We start from the raw sequence: 26,205 nt of genomic DNA, 5'->3' as shown, positions 1-26,205 counted from the left end.
GTACTGATTTGTTATGCATTTGTTATATAAAGACCAAGAATTATTTCTGAACTTCCATGTCTATTAAATCCTTTTTTTTGAAAACAATTAGATTTAGCTGATACAGTGGAGAGAAAACTGGGCCTCAGTCAGTAAGACTTGAGTTTAAATGTGGCCTCAGACTCTTACTAGCTGTGTGATCTTGGGCAAGTCATTTAACCTCTGCTTCATTTCTTACAAAACTGGAATAATACTTCCCAGGATTGTTGTAAGGATCAAATAAGATAATATTTATAAAAGTGCCTAGCACAGAGCTTGGCACATAGGAAGCAATTAATAAATACTCATTCCCTTCCCTAAATGCTTATTACCTGCCCCCCGCCCCCTCCTTTTTAGAGGACCTGTGATTTCACTGGTATAGGAAAGTCCACAAAGGAAACTCCAGCCAATACAGATGGACTCATACTCTGTAATGTACAGTTTTGGAGAGTTGTCTGGGGCACAGAGAGTTTGAGGGACTTGCCAAGAATCATGATAGGTAGAATATGAACCTTGCTCATTCAAGGCCACTTCTCTATTGGTTATGTCTCACTGCCTCTTGATTCAACTTAGACATTGTCATTTTAAAAGCACACAAATCAGATGCAGGACAGCTGGTAGCACAATGGATAAACTGCTGGGCCTAGGGCCAGGAACACCTGAGTTCAAATACTACCTTAGATACTTACTAGCTGTGTGACCCTGGGCAAGTCACTTAATTTCTTAATTATGTATTATGCTTCATTGTTGAAATGTAAGTGGAAAGGCAGATCTTATTTTTGTTTTAGAACTAACAATTTGAATATTCCTGAATGAAAATAGATGTGAATCTCAGATTCAAGACAGTCCCTTAAAGGCAGTTTACTTCATCTCAGAAACATTGAAACAAAGTATGCCATAACACCTATTATATGCTGATATTTAATAAAGATATACATAGCACACTCACTGGGTTTGCCAAAGGCTCTCTACTCATTTGTCCATTGGGTTTGGCTTTCTTGACTACCATAGCTTATGTTACTACATCTCTTGCTCAAATGATTACTCAGGGTCTTCCCAACCTTGGCAGAATCTAAAGGAAGCAAACTTTCACATGTATGAACTGCAGCAGAATCACTTCTCTACTCTAGGAAGAACAGAGAGCCTTTTCTTTAGCTCCAGGCTACACATATTTGAGGGAATAAATACCAAGAAGGAAGAATTACTTAGTGTGATACACAGGGTTGTGAAGGGGGAAATGGGATGATCTAAAGAAATGGAATATGTAAGAAGCAAGAGAGAAATTAATTTTATTACTTCTCCTTTTGAGAAATTATAAATTACTTTGGATGACATAAAGGGAAAATAGTTGTTAATAATCTATTTCATGATATGTTCAGTTTTATTTATAGGTTATTCTTTGCATAGGCTGCTAAATTAAGAGGTGGGAAGCCCTGAGAAATCTGAATCCTCCTTTTGACAGATGAGAAAACTGAGACCTATAAAGGTAAAGGAGCTTGCTCAGGTTTACAGAAGTACTAAGTAGAACTGGGATTTGAACTCAGGACCTTTGACTCCAGTACACCATATAGTTATACCTTATAACTATTTTAATCTGGGACTGAGAAGCAGTGAGGAACAGTGGAACCTGGTAAAAATGAAATTTCATTCATGAAGACATCAGCTGCATTCTAATAATGAATTAAAACAGTAATTATTAGCTTTTTCAGTTGTTTCTGGTTCTGTGATATCATTTGGGGTTTTCTTGGCAAAGATGTTGGAGTAGTTTGCCATTTCCTTTTCCAACTCATTTTACAGTTGAGGAAACTGAGGCAAATAGGGGTTAAGTGACTTGCCCAGGGTCATACAGCTAGCAAGTGTCAGGTCAGATTTGAACTCAGGAATCTGAGGCTTTCTGACTCCAGGCCTGGCACTCTCTCCACTGTGCCCCCTGGCTTCCCACAGTTATAGCTTGTATTTACTCATCTCTGTGTGTTGCAGCCCCCAGTAGAAGCTTAGTTCAGAAGAACAGGAATTGATTTTTGTTTTGTCTTTGTCTCTTCCGTGCCTAGCACAAGTTAGTAACGTGTTTATTGAATTTAGTCTCTCAGAATCTTCATTCAAGGGCCAATGCTCCTATGAAAGTTCCCCCTCTTCCTCCTACTTGTTGAAGTACTCCTCTCTCACCAACTTACTTTCTATTTACTTTGCCATGCACATGTTGAATCCCTTCCTCCTCCCTAGGGTGTAAGCTCCTTAAGGAAAGGGACTTTTATTTTTGTCTTTATATTTCCAGATTCTTGGATGGTATGCTTTATATGTAGGACTCACTTATAAATGTTTGCTGTATTTAATTGTCCCTTTTCAGTCATAGGGGAAAAAAGGTCAGTTCTCATTTATTTGTGCCAAGGGAACAGAGAAGCAGCCTTGATAGTTCAAAAGGAGAGTTAATCCCAAACTTATCTATGTTGGAGTTTGAAAGAAACTTTTGTGTTTTTGTCTTTCTTTTGTATCCCCACCACTTAGCACAGTTCCTAGCCCATAGTAGGTACTTGATAAATGTTTTTTGACTATTTACATTTTAATATAAGCATTTCCGATGGTGGAAGAAGCATCTCCCCTCTCCCACTTGTAATTTTTTTATGAGAATATTTAGCCCAAGATAAGCAGGAGTGAATGGATTGTAAATTATATTATCCCCCCCCCCAAAAAAAAAACCCAACACCAAAAAACCCAAACCCTCCCTCTTCTGAATATCGCTGTTTCCTTGTAAAGCACCACCACCCTTCTTGGCTTCGAGGTTCCCAACTTCCCCATCCTTTCTTAGTTGAAACTTTACTCTTCAAAGTTACCAGTGATCCAAGTGTCATGGTCTTTCACCCGTCTCTATCATTCCTCATCTTTCTGCAGCATTTGACACTACTGATCATCCTTCCTTTCCTGGTACTTACTCTCTCCTTTTTGCTCTCACTTGGTTCATCTCCTACCTGCCTGAGCACTCCTTCCAAATCTCCTTTTCTGGATCAATATCCATATCACACACCACACCTTTGGGTGTATCCCAAGGCTTGGTTCTAGGACTTCTCTTTGTACATTTGCTCATTTTTAGTGATTTATGGGCCCAGATCTCAGTCTCAATCTCTGTTTCTCTATCTCCCTCTGTTTCTTTCTCTGTCTGTCTCTCTCTCTGTCTGTCTCTCTCTGTCTGTCTCTCTGTCTCTGTGTGTGTGTGTGTGTGTCTCTCTCTCTCTCTCTGTCTCTGTCTCTCTCTCTCCCCACAATATGAAGTGCTTATTTAAAAGTGATTTTCATAGGCATTTCAAATGCAGTATGTCTACAAGAGAACTCATTCTCTTCCCCTCTTCTGAACTTTTTAATTTCTGTCAAGGGTACCACCAGATACTCAGATACTCAACTTTGGCCTTATCTTTGACTCCTTCCCCCTCCTCCCCTCACTTATCCAGTCAGTCCGAAATCTTGTCATTTCTACTTTCATAAAATCTGTCATATAAATCCTCTTCTCCACTGACATAGTCACCACCATAGTTCAGTAATTTATAACCTCCCCCTGGGCTACTGCAGTAGACTCCTAATTGGTCTTCATGCCTCAAGTCTCCCCAGTACAACCCTTTCACCACAGAGCTGCCAAATGATTTTCCTAAATCTCAGATCTAGCCATGTCACTTCACTACTCCATAAATTCTAATGGTTCCTCATTGACTTTGGCATCAATGAGTATTTTACTATATTATCCTTTTAAAATTAAAATGTCATTTATTTCATAAGGCACATAATTATTAGCAGAGTAATATATGCATATATTTTATGAGAAAGTAAATAGACACATATTGGGGTCATGTACAAAAATTTTTACTGATGGAGGTGAACAATAAAAAAATTTGGTGATCGTTGTCTAGATCAGAGATGTCAGATGTGGTGAATAGCTTGCAGGAATCAGATTAAAATGTAACTGGGAAATATTTAACAAAATAAAAATACAGTAGAACATAGATAATGTTAATAAGTGGTTTTCTATATCATATTGTGAACTGCAGAGATCTTTATTTAGGCTTTAGAGGCTCCATTTCCACTGGAGTTTGACACCAGCGGTCTAGATTACACATTCTACCACTTTGCCGACAATGAACTGAATCACCTCTCAGAGAAATCCAAAACACCAGAGACAAGGAAAGCTGACCTTCCCTAAACTTGATTATTTGATATCTTCCTTAGGAAAGGTGGATAATTATTTTGGTTTCAAATCCTTTTTCTTCCAGTTCCTTCTGGAATAAGGTAAACAAGTTATTGTTTACAGCTAGGCCTCATTGATGCAAATAATGAATCCCATGAAATTGTCACATTATTTGAATTCTCAGTACATATTTTCACTGAGCAAGAAACCAAAAAATTAGAATGACAATTGCATTATTTTCCAAAACTCAAAGCTGAAGTGAATTTATACTAGTTTAGAAAAATATATGCTTTCTTGGCTGTAACAAAATGATAATTTTCATTTAACAAAATAAATAGAAATATTAAAATCATGTAAATAAATACATAGATACAATTTTAATGGAATTCATTGTTATAGATCTAGAAAATGTATGCACTCTGAGTGTGCATTACCCATAATTATTACATATATAAATAAAACTTAAAGTACTATATTGGTGTCAGTATTTTTGTTGCTTTTTATTTCACTGGACCTAGGACTTTCTTTCATGTCAGGAACTCTTAGAGAAGGGGTGGTAGGGTGGTGGTGGAAGGAACAGACATTTATTAAGAGTTTACTATGTGCCAGGCACATATATAAATATATCCTTCATCCATTCGATCATTTGAACTCCTAGTAATGACATTCCCTGTACCAATGCAAAGAGGCAACTGCTCTTCAACATACAATCTTACAGTCACCTGGGTCACTAAGCAGTTAAATGACTTCCAGTAGGTGTCAAAGGCAGCACTTGAACCCAGGTCTTCCCTGCCTCAAGACCCAGTTATATCAACTGAGATCAATTCGTTGCTTTATGTATTAATGTTAGCTGCTATTATTTTAAAATTTTTAATAAGAAATCTACAACAGTCCTAGAGGTGGCCTCCCTCATGTATTGGCAAGAACACTGGACTTAAGAGTTAGAAAACCTGGGTGTGATTCTTATCTTCCACACTTGCTAGTCATGTGACATTAGACAAGCTACTTAACCTTCCAGAGCCTCAGTTTTCTCATTGTTAAAATAACAATAAGAATAACTAACATTTCTATGGCGCTTACTCTGTGCCAGGCGCTGTGCTGAGCATTTTTTTACAATTATTATCTCATTCGGTCCTTTGCAACAACACTGGGAAGTAGATGTTATTATTTTCCTCATTTTACAGATGAGGAACCTGAAGCAATCAAAGGATAAGTGACTTGCCCGGGGTCACACAGCTATTAGGCTTCTGAGGCTGCATTTGAACTCGGGTCTCCTAATTCCAGGTTCTATGCTCTATTCATTGTACCACCTAACCGCTCCTAGGATAGTAATATTTCTACCATCTATCTGATAAGGTTCTTATGAGATATGTACTACCAACTTTCAGTTGTACATTATTATTACTGTTCTAGTAAAATTCCCTTAAGAAAGTACTGGATAGCTAGTCATAATGGGGCATTTCTATAATCCCTTCTACTAGGGGGGGTTGGGGCTGGTGCATCACTTGAGCTCGGGAGTTCTGAGCTTCGGTGGAGCTAACACTGACCACTTGATCTGCTTTAAGTCAGGCACCAGTATGGTGAATCTTCAAGGGTAGGGGGACCATCAGTTTGCCCAAGGAGGGAGAGACTGGCTTAGGTCAATAACGGAACAGTTCAAAACTTATGTGTCCATCAGCACTTGGGGGTAGGGTTATGATGGCTGCTGCACTGGGTGAGATGGGGGAAGGAAGGAACCGAGGGAAAAGGAAAGGATCTGACCCAGTGAGCCATAATGGGGGTCATACTTACACTACAGAACAGTGCCTTACACATTAATCAATATTTGTGAGTTAATATCAACATTCCGAAAACAAATATGCTAATAATTCTTTTTGTGAATCAATTTCAGATTTTCCTATGGATTCTAGCAATGGAAACTGTAGAGGCGCCAGCAGTGGTGAGTAACTTATCTATCAAATACTTGCATTCTGATTTATTTGTTTTTCTTTTAATTAATAACATCAAAAATCATAACTAAATTCTCTTTTTTCCCCAAAGAGCCATTTTTATTAAAGCTGAAATATATTGTGTGAAATGGCAAAGAGTTTGCTAACCTTGCAACTCTGGGCTTGAGTAGTCTGAGACCAAGTCAATGGTAGGTTAGTGTGGGAGGGTTTACATCAAATGTCCTTGTTTTAATGGCACTTTTCATCCCCTCCTTAAAAAGCTGTATGGCACATTTGCATTTTAAATGAAAAACAATTTAACATAATTTTGTCTTGGGAATATATTCAGATTTCCATGGGCTCTTTTATTTTTTTTTAAAGCCCTAACTTGGTTGGAAGACACTGATTATCATGGTCAGCATTAGGACAGTTCTGTGAATAATTTCAATGTTTTTTTTTAACAAAGCAATTAATATCTTTTGACTTCATGGTAATATTATTGGAGTGACCAGTACTGGGGAGGGATTCAGACTTGTCATTTCATCAGGGGATGGAACTCCTAGTGTGGACATTTATTCCATTGATGCAGGCCATCATCTATCTCAGAGAATTGACTAGGGCCATCTAAAGATTAATGGATTTACTCATGACTAGTGTGTGTCAGAAGCAGAATTGGAGCCCCGATCTTCTAAACTCCAAGACTGGCAGTCTTTCTGTTTTCCTGTATGCCTATCCTCCTTTTAATAGTTCTAGATAGAGAATAAAGAGATAGTATCACATAACTAGGTAAGCAGAAGAAATGGAATCAGCAGCCCCGAGTTCAAGTCCTGCCTCTGCCACAACAGTCTGTAACCTCAGTTTGGTCATCTGCAAAATAGATGTAGTAATACTTGCAATTACTATCTACCATGAGGTCATTGTGAGGATACCATACATAAAGCATTTTGTAAAATGTTTAATAAATAGAAGCTATAGAAACTTCATGATTTACAAAGGACTTTTTTCTAAATGACACTATGAGGTAGGGGTGTTTTCAAGGGAGTTCTCCTCCACCAATTTAATTAGTACAACTCTTTTTCCCCCTAAAGTGTATGGGTATGTGCATTCACATTGTTAAGAAGTGGTAAAACTCTTGATTGGTTTCCAGTGATTGGAATTACCTCCAAGATGGTCTTGGAATCTAATGAGGACAGATTCTTGTTGGAAGAGCTAATGCTGAGTTTTGACATATAAAAGAGTGACAGAGTATTGTCAGCCTTTTAAAAAAACTATTTTATTTTTTCCTTTACACCTTTCTTTTAGGGTATACCTAGAGTGGGGGTGGAGGGCGTTGGGAGAGAGGTAGAAAGTCCTCCTTATAGCACTCTGGGGAAAAAAGGGCACAAAGAATATGGTGAAAATGTCTAAGACCAGATAAACAATCTCTTTATATGTTAACATAAAGGACTCCCCTCATCCAATAAAAAATAACTTTGTATTTACATATCTGTATTCATGTTGTTTTTCTTCAGTAAAATGTTATATCCTGGAGGATAAGGACTCTTTAATTTTTTATTCTTTGTATGCCTAGAACCTAGCACCTAGGTGGTGCTAGTGAATGAATGCTGGTAAATGAATGAATGAATGAAAACTTAAAATGCTGGAGTTACAAAAAGGAAAAGGAAACAATCCCTACTCTCAAGGAGCTCACATTCTAATTGGGGGAGACGGTACATATGAGAGTTCAGCTGCAGGGTCGTCAGAAAGGTCTGGAAGTCCTAAGGTCTTTTGGTGACACTGCAGATAGCAAGGTTTTGGGGTCCTCGGGGTGCATCAGCAGATGAAATGGTAATGGAGAGGTTCTGGGGAGGGGAGTAGCAACAGGGCAGATGGTAATGGTTGGTGCACCTTAGGATGAACTGGCAAGCAAATGGTAAGGGCCAGTGGCCCTCCATTTCTTGAACACTTTAGCTGATAACTCTCTACTCAGACAATGTAAAGAGGTGTGAGCAGCTGTGACTCTTTTCCCTCTTGCCTCCTGGGTCACTTATGGGGTCTGGACAGCTCAGGAGTCAGGGCAGGGGTGGGTGAAAGGAAAGCAGGCATGAAGTGCACCTTGCTAGCCTACCTTAGGTGCTAATGTGATGCTTAATGAATATTCCTTGAATTGAATTCAATTGAGGAAAGAGGCTCACAGAGGTTAAGGGATTGGTTGTGGTCCTAATAGAGCTAATAGACAGCAAAGCCAGGATTCAAAGCCAGTCCTTCAACTCTAAGGGCACTGCTCCTGTCACAGGGCCACAGTGCCTCTCAGATGGACTGCACCAATCTGTTTGACCAGAAGTTATGGTTAGAATGGGTCTCAGAGTGATCCTGCAGCCAAGCACACAGGCATAACCGCGGTGACAACACAACAGTCCAACATACATAGCTCCTGTAGTAGTTCAACATGTTTTTTAAAGGATCTGAATCACTGGCACCATACTACGGTGACATGTCAAGACAGCTTAGTGGGTGAAACAACCCCAAATGCAGACTGGGTCTCTCTGTGTTTACTGTTCTGGATTTATAACGTTATTCTTGTTTCTTGATGAAATGCAAATGATTAAAAGACAAACAAATCCTCACCATCTTGGTTGTGAAATTGCATGGGGACATGTTCACATGCTCTTAACAAGAATATATACTTCATCCAAACTGAACTCTGGGGAGTAAGGAAACAGTCCAAGGTGGTTGTGATGAAACAGGAAATAGCAAAGCTGTATTGTAATACTGTAATTCATACAAGCCCTTCTTTTTTCATTTAGTTCTAAAGAGTTAAATTGTCTTCATATAGAGTTCTAGAGTTAGACCTTCCTTTCTTCCCATTCTTGGTTAAGTTACATTTATCCACACTCAGATGCCTGACAAAAATGCAATAATACTGTTAGGGAGAATTAAAAGAGAAAAAAGCGGGGCGCAGCTAGGTGTCTCAGTGAGTAGAGCATCAGCCCTGGAGCCAGGAGCACCTGAGTTCATATGTGGCCTCAGACACTTGACACGCTTACTAGCTGTGTGACCTTGGGCAAGTCACTTAACCCCAATTGCCCTGCCTTCCCCCCCTCCAAAAAAGAAGAGAAAAGGGGACTCACTTTTTGGCTGACCCTAAGTTTAATTAGTACCTGTGTTTTTGGGTAATGACCCTGCACTGTTTCCCATTTGTGATTTAAGACAAAATTTAATAATGTTCTATATCACCATCACAATAAAGAATAAGTACTTTCTAGGTGATAAGCAATGAGAATCTTGGTTTATGCCATAGATCCAGTATTCACAGGATGTAGAGACAGAGGAACCTTGGAAATCAACTCATTCAAAGGTTTTTAACGTGGAACCCATTTTGGGTCGATTTCATAGTCTGTGAACTTAAATAGAAAAAAAAATTATCTTTATTTCCACTAACCTCTTGTCTGAATGTTGACATTTTCTTCAATTACGAATAAGTAACCAGCTATATTCTGAGAAGGGGAAGGGAACAAGCATTCAGTTAGTGTCTACTGTGTGCCAGGTACTATGCTAAATGCTTTATAAATGTTACCTCATTTGAACATCTCAACCACCCTGGGAGGCAGATGCTGTTTATTTATCCCCACTAAAGTGAGGCTGAGAAAGGCTAAATTACTTGCCCGCATCACTTGGCCAGTAAGTGTCTGAAACTAGATTTGAACTCGTTTTTGTTCAGACATTCAGTCATGTCGGACTCTTTGTGAGCCTGTGGACCATATCCTCCTCTATCTCTTGAAATCTCTCCGAATTCATGTTTGTTGTTTCCATGAGATTTGAACTCTGGTGTTCCTGACTCCAGGCCCAGCACTGTGCCACCTAGCTGCCTCAGAAGGGGGCCAAAGGCTTCACCAAGCTGCCAAAGGGGCCTGTGACATAAAACAGTTAAGAACCCCTGAGCTAATTGAACCCCTTCATTTTACAGGTGAGTAAACTGAGGATCATATAGGTGAAGTGACTTTCTTGAGGCCACACAGCTAGTTAAGTGTTAGAGACAAGATTTGACCGAGCAACTGTGACTTCAAATCTCTTGCTCTTTCCATTAAACCACAGTAATTAAAGCAGTGAGTTTAAGTAGTTATCTAGATCAAACATAAAATCCATTTTCTTTTTTTTTTTTATAAAATCCATTTTCACATGAATTGTCAGAAAAATGTTTCTAATTTTTCATTTAGTGGTTGAGGCCAGTTTGTGAGCTCTTGGGTTTGAAAATTGATGCAGTGATGTGCACCCACAACCCCAATATGTAAAATATTCTAAGGAAGGAAATATTTAAAAGGATATAATTAAAAATTCATCAGCTACTAGCTAGTTGTAACCTACCCGTGTAACACTGAACAAGGAAGTGAGCTTCTCTGAACCTCCATTTCCCCCCAAGTGATTGGGATTGATGATTTCTGTGTTTGTTTTTAGCTCACTTTCTGATTCTATGATGTAACGATCCTTTGTACATTAAGAATCTCATTAGCACTTTTAGCCCTGGGTTCAGAAGTTGCCTTCTTCCAGATTTTCCTTTAAGTAGATTTTTGCTTAGGTCAATTAAAAAGCTGCCAAAGGAACTGCTCTTCTCTCTCTCTCTCTCTCTCATCTCTCCTCTCTCTCTCTCTCTCTCTCTCTAATCTCTCTCTCTCTCTCTCCCTCTCTCTCTCTCTCTCCCTCTCTCTCTCCTCTCTCCTCTTCTCTCTCTCTCTCTCCTCTCTCTCTCTCTCTCTCTCTCTCTTTCTAAAGCAGAGTGGTAGATGTACCAAGACCCTACTTAGCATGGGCAAAAAGGGCTTTGTCCCAGGGCAATGACATCTGGAGGAAGGAAGGTGGAATCTTCTATCCCATGGTAATCAGCTCTCTGCTTTACTATGTGGTCTGGTAATACAACTAAAACCTATCTCTCTCTCTCTTCCACCCCCTGCTCACCCCTACAGTGGCATAGGTGGTCCATTCTTCTAAATCAGCTGTGCTAATGATAGGATTGCCCTCCTATGACATTTGTGTGACCTCTGAGAGCAGCTGAATTTGCTGCAGGTCTAGTTATTGCTAGTTAAGATCCTGTTGCATTGGGTTCCTCGGTCTGCTTGGTCATACCCTCTTGTGTAATATATGCTGTGACTTCAGTGGCCCCCACATAGGCCCTTAAACTATGAGCTCCTTGACAGGAGGGATTGTCTTTTGCATTTCTTTGTATTCCAGCAATTAGCACAGTGCCTGACCCATAGTAGGTGCTTAAGGATGATAGATGACTGACAAGACTATTCCTTTATAGGGAAGGTATGATCCTGTCTTTTGTGCAAGTACTTGTGACCATCTCCTCCATATTTATTTAGGTAAACTTATACTCCTTGAAAAAAGAACCAATTTCATGAAAAATAATAAATACAGTTAACATCAAGATTATGGTTGTGAAAGGGCAGCTAGGTGGCACAGTGGATAGAATGCCTACCATGGAGCCAGGAGAACCTGAACTCAAATCTGGCCTCAGACGCTTACTAGCTGTGTGACCCTGGGCAAGCCACTTAACCCTGTTTGCCTCAGTTTCCTCACTTATAAAATGAACTGGAGAAGGAAATGGCAACTACTCTAGTATCTCTGCCAAGAAAACCCCAAATGGTATCACAAAGAGTCAGGCATGACTAATCGATTAAACAACAGATATGGTTGTGATCCAAGGAGTTAAATATTTTCAGTTCTCATCTTCCTTCTAACCTCTGTGGCAAATGACACCTAGACTTGTCTTCTACTTACTCTTGGTCTTTGACTTTGTGACACTGTACTGTCATGGTTCTCTTCCTACCTTTCCATCCAGTCCTGTTTTCTTTGCTGAATCCTCTTTACTTTATTCCTTTCACTAAATGTGAACATTGCTTAACTTCTTTCCTTTCATTATTCCCTTATCACTAATGCCTGGACTATTGTTGTAAAGCTTCTTAACTGGTTTCCTATTTTCTAACCTCTCCCTTGGCTACTACATTGAGTAGGTTGTTAATGTTAATTGCCAAGTTAATATATCTTATAACCATCCTGCTCAGTAACCCTTAGTCACTTCCTCTTTCCCATAAAGACAACTTCTTAACCTAGCATTTGATCTTCCATGATCTAGATGCAACCTGCTTTTCTAGCCACGTCCCCTCAGGACCCCTTTCTACAAATCCTATATTTTAGCCAAAATGATTCATGTGCCATTGCATGAATGTTGTTTGTGCTATGCCTTCCTGACTCTCTATTTTTGCCCATGTGATCTTCTCCATCTCTAAATATCTACATTAAACTTCAGTGTTGAGCTCAAATGCCATTTATTCCAGATCCAAGTTGAAATTCAGCCTTGGACACTTGCCAGCTTTGTGATCCTGGGAAAGTCACTTATCCTCTGCATGCCTCATTTTCTCAACTGGAAAATGAGGATAATAGTAGCACCCACCTTCCAGGATTGTTGTGAGGATCAAATATGTGTAAAGGACTTACACAACAGGTGTTTAATTGGTGTTTATTCCTTTCCCTTACCCTTCCATGATGGTTTCGCTGATTTTCCCCACCTTGACCAATAAATGATTATTTCCTTCTTCAAATTCATATAGTCCTATATTTATATCACTTATAGTCTTTAAAATGCCTTTTATTTTACTTTTTTACCTATGTGCCATATCATTAAACCTTTAACTTGTAAGCTTCTTGGGCAGAAATACAGAATCAGGAAGGCACAGCACAAATAAATTCATATGATGGCACATGCACCATTTTGGCTGAAATAAAGGGTGTTGTGGAAGGAAGTACCGGGTATATAGCAAGAAAGGCAGGTTGCATCTAGATCATGGAAAACTGAATACTAGGTTAAGAAGCTGTCTTTATCGGAAAGAGGAAGTGACTAAAAGTTTCTGGGGAGGATAGTGATAAGACGCCCCCCCCCATCTAGATATCCCTCCACTTCAGACAAAAATTATGTCTGCATTAAAATTTTTTAAAAATCAAATATACATATATGATATAGTTCTAAGAACCTGAGTACAAGATATAGCTGGATCTCCATGATGTCAAACGTTGGGATGAAAAAAAGAAATTTAGCCAGACTACATTCATTGGTGTTTTATGGGGTGTGATATAGACAACACTTCTAGATATTGGAATGAATCTTTTTCAGTTTTCACTTGGATATTTAACATTGGGTAGAAGATGTCCTGATTTTTTGGAGTTTGTTCTGCCTTTTTGTTAAACAGCACTTTTGGAGGGTGACTGAATCATTTAATCATGGAAGAAAGCTATCAAACTTACACAGCCTATCTTAGGATATTGTACATTCTAAATGAACAGCATGCTTTTGAAAGGCTTGCTGTTACTTTGCCAAAGACATAAATCCCAAGGGAATATACTAAATTTCCTTTTCTTATTAATGTAATATTAGTCCTGTCAATCTCAGAATTCCTTGTTGAAAGTTACACATTACTATGAATCAAATCACTGGAGGTTTGCTTTTATAACTAAATTGAGCAAATATTATCCTTGCATTTTTAGGTCTTAATATAATACTTTCGACTTCCTGTCAGGTTTGTTCCTTTTTCCATGTGTCGCTGAACATGAAACAAATTTCAGTTTTTTCCCCAGTTTATAATTTCAGAAAACTTAAAAAAATCCTATTTAATTAACTCTTGAATTAAATGCTGGGAAAATGAGTTATATAGTTTAAAGCACTTCTAAATTATGTTTCTTTACTTTTTCTAGCTTGAATAAAAGGCACTTATCCTTATGGGGGGGGAATTGGTATAAGGTGTATCTTCAAGCTTGTGTGTAGGTTTTTATTGCTGCTACTCTTGTCCCCTTTCTCAAATTATCACTTTTATACTTATCTATTTACTATATGCTCCCAGTAAAGTGTAAGCTCCTTGAGGACAGGAACTGATTTTTTTTCGTTTTCTCTTTATAGTCCTAGCATCCAGAACAGTACCTTACACAAAGTAGATGCTTGATAAGTTCTTGTTTAACTGAGTCACAGTGGCTCGTCTTTGCTGGAAAAATAATTATCTTTTCTTTTTTCCAGAGGTTTTTCTTGAGATTTCTCTAGGTTAAAAAAAAAAAGTTTTATGCAGTAGGGGAATTCTGGTTTGAGTAGCTATTGCTGCAGTCAATGGACCTTTTGCAATCTTGCTGTATCAAAATCTAGATGACCATGTGGTAGGCCTTCTGGCCCCTCTGTTGCAGTGGGCTATGGCTAAATCTAGATGAGTCCAGCAGAATCAGATACAACCAAAAAATTGATTGCTACGATTGTGTAATCAACACAGCTCTGCTGCTCACAAGGAACCGTGGAAGTATTAAGATTTGGTACTTAGAAAATTGTCATAAGAAGCCACAGTCGATCGAGCTCCACTGAATCCTATTTATCGATCTGTATCCATTTATTTCCACCTAGTATGTGATTCATCTAGTAAGGTTTTCTAAATTCTTGACTCACAATTGAGGGGATAAGGCTCCCATGCAGTGTTTCAATTCTTCCAACTGTGAGCCCCTCATGTTCCTCCCTATTGCTTCATCGTTGGAGGTGGGGCGCAGAACTTGTTTGTCCTTCAATTTCGAAGAGGACCAGTGACATCCAGGTGATGTCTTCATTTGCATGTGAACTGGATTTAAGTGAGGCAGAGTTGCACACAGTCATCAGCCTGACTCTTTCTTCCTGGGTCATTGAAGTCTGCTTCAGCTGCCTTTATGGCCATTGGAACAAATTGTTCTCATCTGCCCATTCTTCCAGGGGAACTCTTCACATTCTTGGGGTAATCAAAATGAGAAAGAGGATGGATCACAGTAACTAATACGGTACAACATTAATTTTCCAAAACCGCAGAGCCAAGATTTTAACTCACATCCTCTGACGGTACTATGTCCTGAAGACCAGTGATCTTTAATCTTTTTTGATTGTATACCCCTATCAGAAAAATATTTTTGAGCATCCTCTTCAATTTTATGAAGATTTACTTATTTAAAAATTATATAATATACTACTATACTAATAATTATATATACTATAAAATATGCAAAAATTAGAAATAAAAAATGAAATTAAATGAAATAATTTTTTTTCTAGAGTTAACAGGGAGCTATTGGAGTTTATTGAGTAGGAGAGTATAAAGATCAGACTCCTGTTTTAAGAAAATCACTGTGATAGCTGTGTGGGAATTGGATTGGAAAGGGGAGACATGAGGCAGGGAGAATAATTAGGAAGCCACCGCAATAATCTGAGCAAGAGGTGATGAGGCCCTGAATTAGAGTGGTTGCTGTGTGAATAGAGGGGGTGGATTTGAGAGAGATTGTGGTGGTAGAAGTGACAAGATTTGGCAACTCATTGAAAGAGGAGTCAAAGATGACACTGAGGTTGTGAATCTGGATGACTGGAAAAAAGGCAGTCCTCCCGCAGTAATAAGGAAGCTCAGAAGAGGGAAAGGAAAGATAATATAATAAGGCCTGAGATGCAAATTCGTAATCTGATCATACCTACTTACCCTGGGCATCTCACCCTGTTCCATCCAAAACAAAAAGGAAAGGGCAAGGTCCTACTCATCTAGCCCAGGAGCACAGAGCATCACCTGCAATCACAAGCTAATAGTTAGGGGTGGGGGTCGGGGCTAAGATAGGCTGAAGATGGCAAGCAAGAAGTTTTCCCAATGGCACTTGCATAGCTGCTACTGTGACTGCTCATTAATAGTTAGGTCATAATTGCTGTGGGGGACCCACCCCCTGCTTGAGTAGCAGGGAGATTGGGAGCTTTCCTAGTGAAGGGGTTGGGGAGAGTAATAGAGGATAAAGTTGTGTCACTGTGTTAGAGACACATTCTATAATTGGGTATCATGGGGACATGGTTTGCAACTGATCTTCTTGTCTTCTGATTGGCTGATTATATGGGCCGTGGGGTCAGGCCCCAGCCCTTACTTTGGAAACCTACACCTAGATCTTTGACTCTGAAGACAGGTGATTTTGCTGTCTTTGGAGTGTAAAGAGAAATAGCTTTTGAGATTGGGGTGCAGAGGAATGTTTTCCTCACTAATTTTGGATACCTCTATCTCTCTTTGCTCTGAAGATTGAGACAAGTATTAATATCATTTTGCAGTCAAGAGATACTGTCATTTCCCACAGCATAGATATGCCCACAGAGTCCTGAGGGAGCTCTGGTAGCTATGGAAACTCCAGACTAAGGGGAGATCTTTCTAGCTATTTCAGAGATAAAGAGACATCTCTGGCCTTAGAGGGTGGGAATAAAGTGAAACCATTTAGAACAGGGGAAAACTGTGTAACAAAAGCTTTAATATTAGGATTTAGATATATAATACTTTTTGCTTTAGATATACACATATGAAATAATTATGGTAGGGTAAGAATTAACTGGGATAGATAAAATAAATAACTATTGACTTATACAATAAACCTTACAAGTTCATATATCCTAAAAACTTCTAATATTCAACATATCCTCTTTCCCCTCCTGAACTCTTTTATTTTCATGAGTTGAAATTGAATTCACAAGATATGGACATATTCTTCATCATGAGAATGTACTTCATCATGATGGATATTAAATTTACCTTTCATGAAAAACTCATTTTTCTAAGTCTAACTTTGATTAGGTCTTGTTCTATGATTTTACCCCTATACAATGCTGTCCCCATTTCCCAGATAAATGTGTGTCTGCTATGATCTATTGTTTTTCTTTTTAAAAAAATTTTGAAAAATGTGTCATTTTATTTGAACACTTAAAAAGTGTACACTGAAATTTATAATACAATTCTATAAAAGCTACTTATCACTGATCAACTACCAGGGAAAAGGGAAGATGTTACCTTTTTTAGTTGAACATTAGGAAAAGTTAGAGGAATAAGCAAAAACACACCAATTTTTTTTTAATTTGAGGAACTTTTTCCAGGTACAAATTTTACAAATACAAAAACAAATTCACAAATTTCTTTGAAAACTAAATAAATATCTACTTAATAAACTCCAATTGAATACCTCCAGCTATCTCATCAGTGTTACTTTTTCCCAGTTCACAGTATTCTAGTCTTTGTTCTGTCTTGTGTAAGATAAACTTTGCTTCTTCATAGCAATAGTTAACACCTGTTGGCTTTTAAAAAAAAAAACTAGTCTTCTTCCTGTTCTTCCAAATTCAAGAAGCCTGGGCCACATGTAGAGCAACATAATAACTCCTCTAGCTGCCAAGTCCCTTTGAAGGTCTGCTTGTTTTCTAGGGACTAATTAGGTTGTTTTTCAGCGATCGTTTGCCAGTTCTTGGCATCTTGTTTTTTTGTTTTCAACTGCACTTTCCTATGTCATTGTAGGCTTGAATGATCCTTAAAATGCTTGACTTGCTCACACCAATAGCCAGCCATTACAATATCTCTGATGTTGAAGTATGCCCTTTGAATAATGAAGAGCTACAACTTTTGCACGTTCCTTTGAATAGAATCCATTCTTTACAACCACAGAATTAAAAACACAACAAAAGAAACATATGTATGACCAGAAATCCAGAATTCAAATGGCAGAGAACTAATTAAAGGTGGGAATTCAGCTCTATCCAGTTTCATCTAGCCAAAATTAGATGTTCGGACTCTACTAAATGTCAGTAAAGATATGTGCACATGACCATTGCTGTCACAGAATGAAACCATGTCAAAACCATTTATTCCAAGTCACCCACGGAATATTGTAGAGCACTGGTGTCAAACTCAAATAGAAATGGCAGGTTAGCACTATCTATGTTGTACTGTATTTTTGTTTTGTTAAGTATTTCTCAATTACATTTCAATCTAGTTCCTGCAGCAATCAGAAGTTCTGTGGCAAGAATTTGACATCTCTGCTATAGAATATCATAAATCCTAGAATACTTGGTTTCAAGTCCCCTTTATCGTACATGCTGGCTATGTGAACATGGACACCCTAACCTCTCAGGAGGTGCCCCCAGAGAACTGCTTATGACTGTAAGTTTCAGAAGATCTGATTTACATTGATGAACCAGTAGATGGAAATTTGAAACTCAGAACTCCCCATACTTATGGAATCACATTTGGACTAGAAAAAAGAGGGCTAAATGTGTAGTGAGTAAATGTCAAGCAATGTGCGTATGGATAATAGGTACTGTAGAAAGTTAGGGAATGGAGAGATCATTGTGGATTGTGGTAGTAGGAAAGGGCTTGGAGGAAATAGCATGAGCTGAACTATAGGGGAAGGATAAGATTTGGGGAAATACATAAAAGGGAAAATATTTCCAGGTTAGTTAATAGCATGAGCACAGACATAAAGACATGTTTGTATGGTGATAGTGGTTAGACCATTCTGGTTGAAAAAGAGAAGAAAGGGGGTGATAAAATTAAAGACAGCCTCCTCAAATGTGAGAAGGAAGAATTTTAATTTACTCCAACAGAAAAAATATAGAACCATTGTAGATTTTTGAGCAGGAGATAAAGTATGATCAAAATAATATTTTAGTATGTACCCTACCCTCTTTTAGGGCAGCAACAGTGCCATTCCCCGCCTCTCTCCTAAATTTAGCCCAGTGCCTTATAGATAGCAAACAGTTAATTTGTTGAAATTAATTAATATGTCAATGTTCTGCTGAATGGATTGGGTGGAAGAAGATTCTGGAGGTAGGTAGACTAACTAGAGGGAGCACTGTAATTAAATACAGGCATAGCATGATGAAGACCCCTAAGTGGTAACAGAAGAAGACAAAGGAGCAATTGGAAATGTACCAAACGGATGATTCATCAAGACTTGATAACTGATTGGATAGGAGAGGAGGGGGTTAAAAGGTTATAAAAAGATATAAGACCAGGAAAATAGGAAAATGGATGTGCATTTGACAGAAACAGGGAAGTTACTTTTTGTTTCTGGAGATGATAAGTTTTGTTTGGATCATGGTATTTTTGAAGTGAATGCAAAATACAAAAGCAAAAATGTGTCATGAATGATTGAAAACATGGAATCAGAGGTCAAATGAAAGGTGTTGGAGGAATCGCTTTTTTTTCCATTTAGACACATTTTTTTCTGTTGAAATAAGTTTAAAAGTATTCTATTCTTGAAAGGCGATATGGTTTCATTAGGCAACTGGCTGCCTGAGTGAAAAACTAAGTTGGGAAAACCTGCAGTGTCACTAGAAAAGTATGTTTAAAAAATATATAAGAATTTGGTACAAATTTAGATAATACAAGCTCTAGCTTCCAAAGGCAGAGTTGCCTACACTTGTGGAAAGAGCCTTTTCAGGCCTGAGACAATGATAGTTAAGGGAGAATTGGAGCCATAGACCACTTAAAAGTTCTATCAATGACTTGGATAAAGGCAAAGATGCCATGCTTATCAAATTTGCAGATGACACAAAACTGGAGGTGATGGCGGGTGCTACCATACTGGACAACAGTCAGCCTCCAAAAAGATTTGACAGGTTAGAACAGGGGTGGGAACCCGTGACCTTGAGGCCACATGTGGCCTTCTATATCCTTAAGTGCAGCCTTTTGCCTAAATCCAATTTACATTTTGCAAATTCAAGTAAAATTTGGATTCAGGCAAAAGGCCACAAGATCTAGCAGGCCACAAGTGGCTTTAAGGCCGCTAGTTCCCCACTCCTGTGTTGGAACAATGAGTCTGATCAAAATAGAAGAAATTTAATAGGGTTAAAAGATCAGCTGGACAAATATAGAGTAAAAATATGACTAGACAACAGTTTGTGTGTAAATGAGGGGGAGTTTCAGTGTCCTGCACTCAATTTGACTTGAATAGCAAAGCAATGAGAGAATCTATTCTCTCACTAAACAAGGCATAGTACTCGGAATGAGGGAACTGAGTCCTACCCATCTCTTCCTTTCTCAGCCTACATCTGTAGTATTGTGTTTAGTCCTGCACAAAACATTTCAGAAGAATATTGATAAGTTGAAGAAAAACCAGTTATGATGACCAAAACGGCGAGGTGGGGCTGGTGACCATGTTCTCTTAGTATTGCTATTTCAGGAATTTGGAGGATTGTTGTGTAGAAAAGACATTAGACTTAATGTGCTCTGCTCCAGAGGACACAACTAGGAACAATGCATGGAATTTGCAGAAGATTGATTTCAGCACAACATAAGGGAAAATTTCCTAACAACGAGAACTGCTTCAAAGTAGAATAGGCTTCCCTTCCAGGCTGGGTCTGACTCAGAACTGTCCCATGGTGTTTCAGGTTAGAAACTGGAACAAAAGGAGACACTTGTAGGTCATCCAACAGTTAGCCAAAAGAGATTTACTTAGCAGGAGAAGGATATTCAACAAAGATAGACACTAAGAATCCTTTGAATTGATTTGGCTAAATGAAAGCCAAATGCTTGGATCCATCCACCAGCCAAGCATCTGAGAGCCCCTCTAACTTCTCATGACTGCTTTGTGCCCAAGGGATGAGGAAGTGATCTTATCCATTCTCAGCCCCTGCTTCCCTGAGCCAACAAAGGTTTCAGGAGTATCTTGATACTTTTTAAAAGGAAAAGTAGCCTAATCTATATGGGTGGGAGGAGGGAGGGTTAGGATACTGTTCCTACCATAGCTGTCTTGAGAGATAGTAGCCTCCCAATTATTGGAGAGGTTCAAGCTCAGGGTTAGTGCTGAGAGAATTCCTGTTTAGGTGCAGGTTGGTCTAAATAGCCTTTGCGGTCTCTAAGATTCTGTAATTTTAGTCAGCACATAAATGACTGTACTCTTTTCCCCCTCTTCTGTCTGTACATGAAATGGAAAATGTTCAGGGACCTTGAATAGTCTAAAGAAAGATCGGGATAAGCTCAAAAGACTTTTGTGGAAAGGTATGTGTTCTGGTCACCATGATGTTTAACATTTTTTATCAATGACTTGGGTAAAGACATATATGTCATGCTTATCAGATTTATAGATGATACAATGCTGGGAGAGATAGGCAGCATGTTGTGTAAATGAGTCGAGGTCCAAAAAGAGCTCAACAGATTAGAATATGGGACCAGATTTAAAGAGATGGAATTTAATAAGGATAAAAATAGTCTTATGCTTGAGTTAAACAAACAAACAATTCCACAAGTAAAAGATGGGTTTGGCCTGACCATTTACTAGTTCATCTAAAAAAGATCTGGGGTTTTAATAGACTCAAGCTTCGTATGAATCAGTAGTACCACTTAGCAGCCAGAAACACTAATAATTTCTGAAATAGTGTACAGAAAGAGGGATGTCTTATAGTTTCACTCTCTTGTGCCCTGCTCAGATCATATCCTGTGTTCAGTTTGATGCCACATTTTGAGAAGGATATTGATAAATTATAGAGAGTCAAGAAGAGGATATTTAAGGTGGTAAAGGAGTTCTAGATTATTTAGTATGAGGACTGGCTGGAGGTGTTGGAAGATATTAGCCTAGAAAAGAGGAGACCTAGGATAAATATGATAGCTGTCTTCAATGTTTGAAATGCCATTAGAGAGCAGGGCTTAAACTGAAGGAAGTACTAGGAGTAATGGTTGAAGCTGCAGAGAAAGCAGATTTTTAGCCCAGTGTAAGAAAACAATTTCTAACAGTTGTTTATCCAAAAGTTGAATGGATTGCCTTGGGAAGTAGTGGGTTCCTCCTCACTAGAGGTCTTCAAGTAAAAGCTAGATAACCATTTATATACTATGTTTTATAAGGTATTCTTATTCAGCTACAGGTTGCCCTAGATGGCATCTGAAAGTTCTTTGAATTTGAGATTTGTAATCTGTGTGACCCTGGGCAAGATACTCAACCTTCATCTGCTTCAGTTTTCTCATTTGTAAAATGAAGATAATAATAGAACCTACCCCCTCAGGTTGTTGTGAGGATCAAATAAGAACATATTTATACATTTGCAAACCTTAAAGAGATATACAAATGATAGCTCTTACTATTAGCATCAAATAATAATAATCCTTATTATGTGAAAAAATTGAAAGCACTACAGATAAAATTCTCTTGCTAGGACAGTTAAAAAACTACTATAAAAAGAAGGTTGTAAGAGTGTTTTATTGACTTGTAAATTTTCCTCCTGAACTTTTCTTGAACATAGACCAAGGGTTTGTTCACAATTGCAGGGCATTTACAGAAAATTTACACGACTATGTTATCCTGTCATGCAAGTCCATTCTGATCAGGTAAACAGCTTGTAGAGTGCTTAGGTGACTTTTGAATGGTCACAAAGCTAGTACATATCAGAGGTAGGATTTGAACTTATGTTGTCTTGATTCCAAGGTTGCCTTTCTGTCTGTTCTTCATGTTGTTCCTTGTGAATGTAAATAACTCATAAAATACATGTAGAAACATTGCAATAGTATTTCTCTATAGTCTTAATCCCTGTCTTAATTCCTAAAAAAAGTTTTCATCCAGAAAATATTGCTGTATCCTCATGTAGTCTAACTTATCCTATGCAAGTTACTTATATGTTCAACAAATTGGGCCTGCAACTAAAAACAAACCCTAGAAAACCAACAAATTAAAAAAACCCCCAACTAAGCACCAAAATAAAAATCTTGAAAATCAAAGGAGATTAACAAAATTGAAAGTAAAAGAATAATTGAATTTATAAATAAAACTGGGAGTTAAAAAACAATAAAACACATAAGCCAGTAGCTAGCTAACTCTGATGGGCTGACTGTGTTGTTTTTGAACGCTAAACATATACTTGCAAAAAAGACTTTATGGAGAACTCAAACAGGACAAATGCTCACATGGTGGTCAGAAAAAGTGATACAAAGATACTCTCAAGGTCTCTCTTAAGAACTTTGGAATTGATTGTGTGACATGGGAGACATTGGCACAGGACTAGCCAGCATGGTGTGCCCTCATAAGAGAAGGTGCTTTGCTCTATGAGCAAAGCAGAATTGCAGTAGCTTGAAAGAAACACGAGATGTGCAAATTTAGAGACATCTTCATTCTGAATGCTCATAAAGACTATTTGTGCACAAATTGTAATGTAACCTTCTGAGCTTTTGTTGGTCTTGATCAGCTACAGTGGGACACACTGTACCTTGACTCTAACATAGTGATGTTAGGACGAAGGACAACAACCAACCAACCAGATCATTTCACAAATGAGGAAACTGAGGCAAACAGGTTTAAGTGACTTTTCCAGGGTCATACAACTAGTACGTTTAGTCTGAGGCCAGAATTGAACTCATGTCTTCCTGACTTCAGGCCCCATAGTCTTTCCACTGTGACACTTAGCTGCTCAAAAAATTCCTTGAATGATTAATAATTAGAGAAATATAAATTCAAACAATTCTGAGGTACCACCTCACACCCAACAGATTGGCTAAGATGACAGAAAGGGTAAATGATGAATGCTGGAGGAGCTGTGGGAAAACAGGCACACTAATTCACTCTTGGTGGAGCTGTGAAGTAGTCTAATGATTTTGGAGAGGAATTTGGATTTTATGCTCCAAAAGTTATTAAACTGTGCATACTCTTTGACCCTGAAATACTGCTATTAAATCTATACCCCAAAGAGATCAGAGAAGGAGGAAAGGACCCAAATATGCAAAAATATTTATACCAGTCCTTTTTGTTGTGGTAAAGAATTGGAAACTGGTTCCCCATTAATTGGGGAATGGCTGAACAAGTTATGACACGTGAATGTGATGAAATGATACTGCATTGTAAAGAGATGATGAAGGGATGGTTTCAGAAAAACCTGGGAAGACTTCTATGAACTCATCTAAAGCTGAGTAAGGAGAACAATTTATAAAATAACAGCAATATCATAAAGATAATCAACTTTGAGAGATTTAGTAATTCACACCAACACAATGACCAACCTCAATTCCAAAGAACTCATGCCATAACGCTCTGTCCATCTCCAGATAGAGAAATGAGGGACTGACTGCAAATTGAAGCATCTTCCCTTTTCTTCCCTCCTTCCCTGTCTCCCTCCCTTCCTTCCTTCCTGCCTCCCTCTCTCCCTTCCTTCCTCCCTCCCTTCCTCTCTCCCTTCCTTCCTTCTTTTCTTCCTTCCTTCCTTTGTTCCTTCTTTCCTTCCTTCTTGATAGATCTAATTAGGAAATTTGTTTTGCATTACATATTTGTAATGGGTTTTCTTTTTCTTGCCTTCTAAGTGAATAGGAGAAGGAAAGAATCTGAAATTGAAAATAAAATAAAATGAATTTTTAAAAATAATTTTAAAATAAAGATTATAACGTACTTGCATGGGTGTTAGAACTATTCAGGGAAAGCCAGAGTATTTATTCAGCAAGCTTTTTATACTCCAAACATTCACAAATTCCTAAAGAATTGCAAACCCCCAGGTACTTCCTTTTCTACATTATTTTTAAATAGACAAAAAAGCGCAAGTCTGTATCCATATATATGTGCTGGAGGATGTTTTTGTAATTCAAAGAAAACCTTGATCATTTCTTTAGGAGCATTGTCTTCATTCACAAATAAAAACATTTTTTCTTTTAAAATTTATGAGGTCTTTAAGCTAAAATAAATCATCTGTGAAAGAAGACACTCAGCAGAAGACAACCTCACATTTTTTTTCCAAAGGGAATACAGAAAAGAGTGCTATGAGGGAATGTCTTCTGCAGAATACAGTTAGCTTAGATGTTACACACCGTTAATTGTGGGCTTCGAGATCCTTCATCCATACAAATCAATTAGATATATTTTTAAAGCATATGGAGGATATCAGTACTGAGTGTCCTTTTTGAGAAAATAGCGCTCAGCATCAATCATGACCAAATGCTGTTGAGACAATGAAGCTGCTTTTGCTTTCTTTGGAACAGCTGCCTGTCACTAACAGATGCCTCTTCTAGAACTTGGAATTTTTAGTAAGAGTGTTATCCCCCGTGGGGTTTCCACATTTTAACATGTTTCTTGCAAATGTATGAATAGAAGTTGAATTTATGGTGCTTAGAAAAATAATATCTACCGGTTAACAAAAGCTTGTGCATTTTATTTGCCTCCAAAGGAACTAAAACACTTTCTTTTGGCTGCCCTGGCTTCCTTCCTCTCTGCCTTCTCTCTGCTGTACTTCCTTTCCCTCTTTCTGTATTGAAGTAGAAAAACACGTCTTCACAGTTTTATTGGAATGGAACTTTCTCAAGGGTCCTTTTCTCTAGAAGCCTTGAGGTGCAGTGAGATGCTTTCTAGGGTGGTTGTGCTTTGTTTTCTATTTTAATAATGTCTGTGATTGCTAACAATTGAACATCTGCCCGCTTCTTAGCTATGAGATCTGGGCAAGGAGACTCTTCTATAAAAGATACAATGGCTTAGTCTCCAATGTATTAAATAATGTTTGAAACATTGTCTGTAAAACATGTTGAGGCTTATTTGCAGCATTAAACTTTTTTTTGCATTTTGGAAAGGTTTTTTTCAACCATTACTCACTAAATAGTTGTTGGATTTAGGAATGTTTTGTGTTTAAACATCTGTAGGGGATGGGAATGGTTGTTGCCAGAACGTTTCCCCCTAGTACCTATCCATGCTGACAACTGTTGATATGTACTGGCAAACTTATCAAGAACTTCATATCTGTCCATCCGTTGTTTGTTCCAGCGTTAGGGCTGAATCAGTGAAGAGAAGATGATAATTATCACAATAGATTCAGGTAGATGGGGCAGTGGATAGAATGTTAGACCCAGAGTCAGGAAGACCCAAGTTCAAATCCAGTCTTAGACACGTACTAACTGTGTGATCCTGGGCAAGTCACTTAACCTCAATCTGACTCAGTTTCTTCATCTACAAAATGGAAATAATAATAGAACCTACCTTCCATGATTGTTGTAGAAGATAAAAGGAGAGAGTCGTAAAGCACTTTGCAAACCTTAAAGCTACCCACACATGCACGCACACACACACACACACACACACACACGTATGCACACACAAATTCTAGCTGTTATTACAGCTCCCTTTATCACTAGCGCCTTCTCTGGATCTTGTCGCAAAATGTCTCCCATTCTCCCCCGCTCCCTCCACCAAAGATTAATCAATCAAGAAGCACTTACTTAGACCTACCATATGCTAAACATTGTACTACTGCACTGGAGATACAGAGATAGAAATTAAACATTCGCTGTCCACAAAGACCTTACATTCTATTGGAGAGAGAAAATGTGC

General features: G+C 38.3%; 1 protein-coding gene across 1 annotated transcript in view; it reads left to right on the top strand.

The window, feature by feature from the left end:
• Nucleotides 1–26,205, top strand: part of FRZB (frizzled related protein) — a 53,251-nt gene that overhangs the window by 9,029 nt on the left and 18,017 nt on the right. Inside the window, exon 2 of the mRNA XM_036745739.1 lies at nucleotides 6,081–6,128. Within this exon, the coding sequence (XP_036601634.1) occupies nucleotides 6,081–6,128 (48 nt within the window). The remainder of the gene's footprint in view (nucleotides 1–6,080; nucleotides 6,129–26,205) is intronic.

The sequence above is a fragment of the Trichosurus vulpecula genome, chromosome 2 (genome assembly GCF_011100635.1).
Source record: "Trichosurus vulpecula isolate mTriVul1 chromosome 2, mTriVul1.pri, whole genome shotgun sequence".
Taxonomy (NCBI): domain Eukaryota; kingdom Metazoa; phylum Chordata; class Mammalia; order Diprotodontia; family Phalangeridae; genus Trichosurus; species Trichosurus vulpecula.
This window is presented reverse-complemented; position numbering and strand designations above follow the sequence as displayed.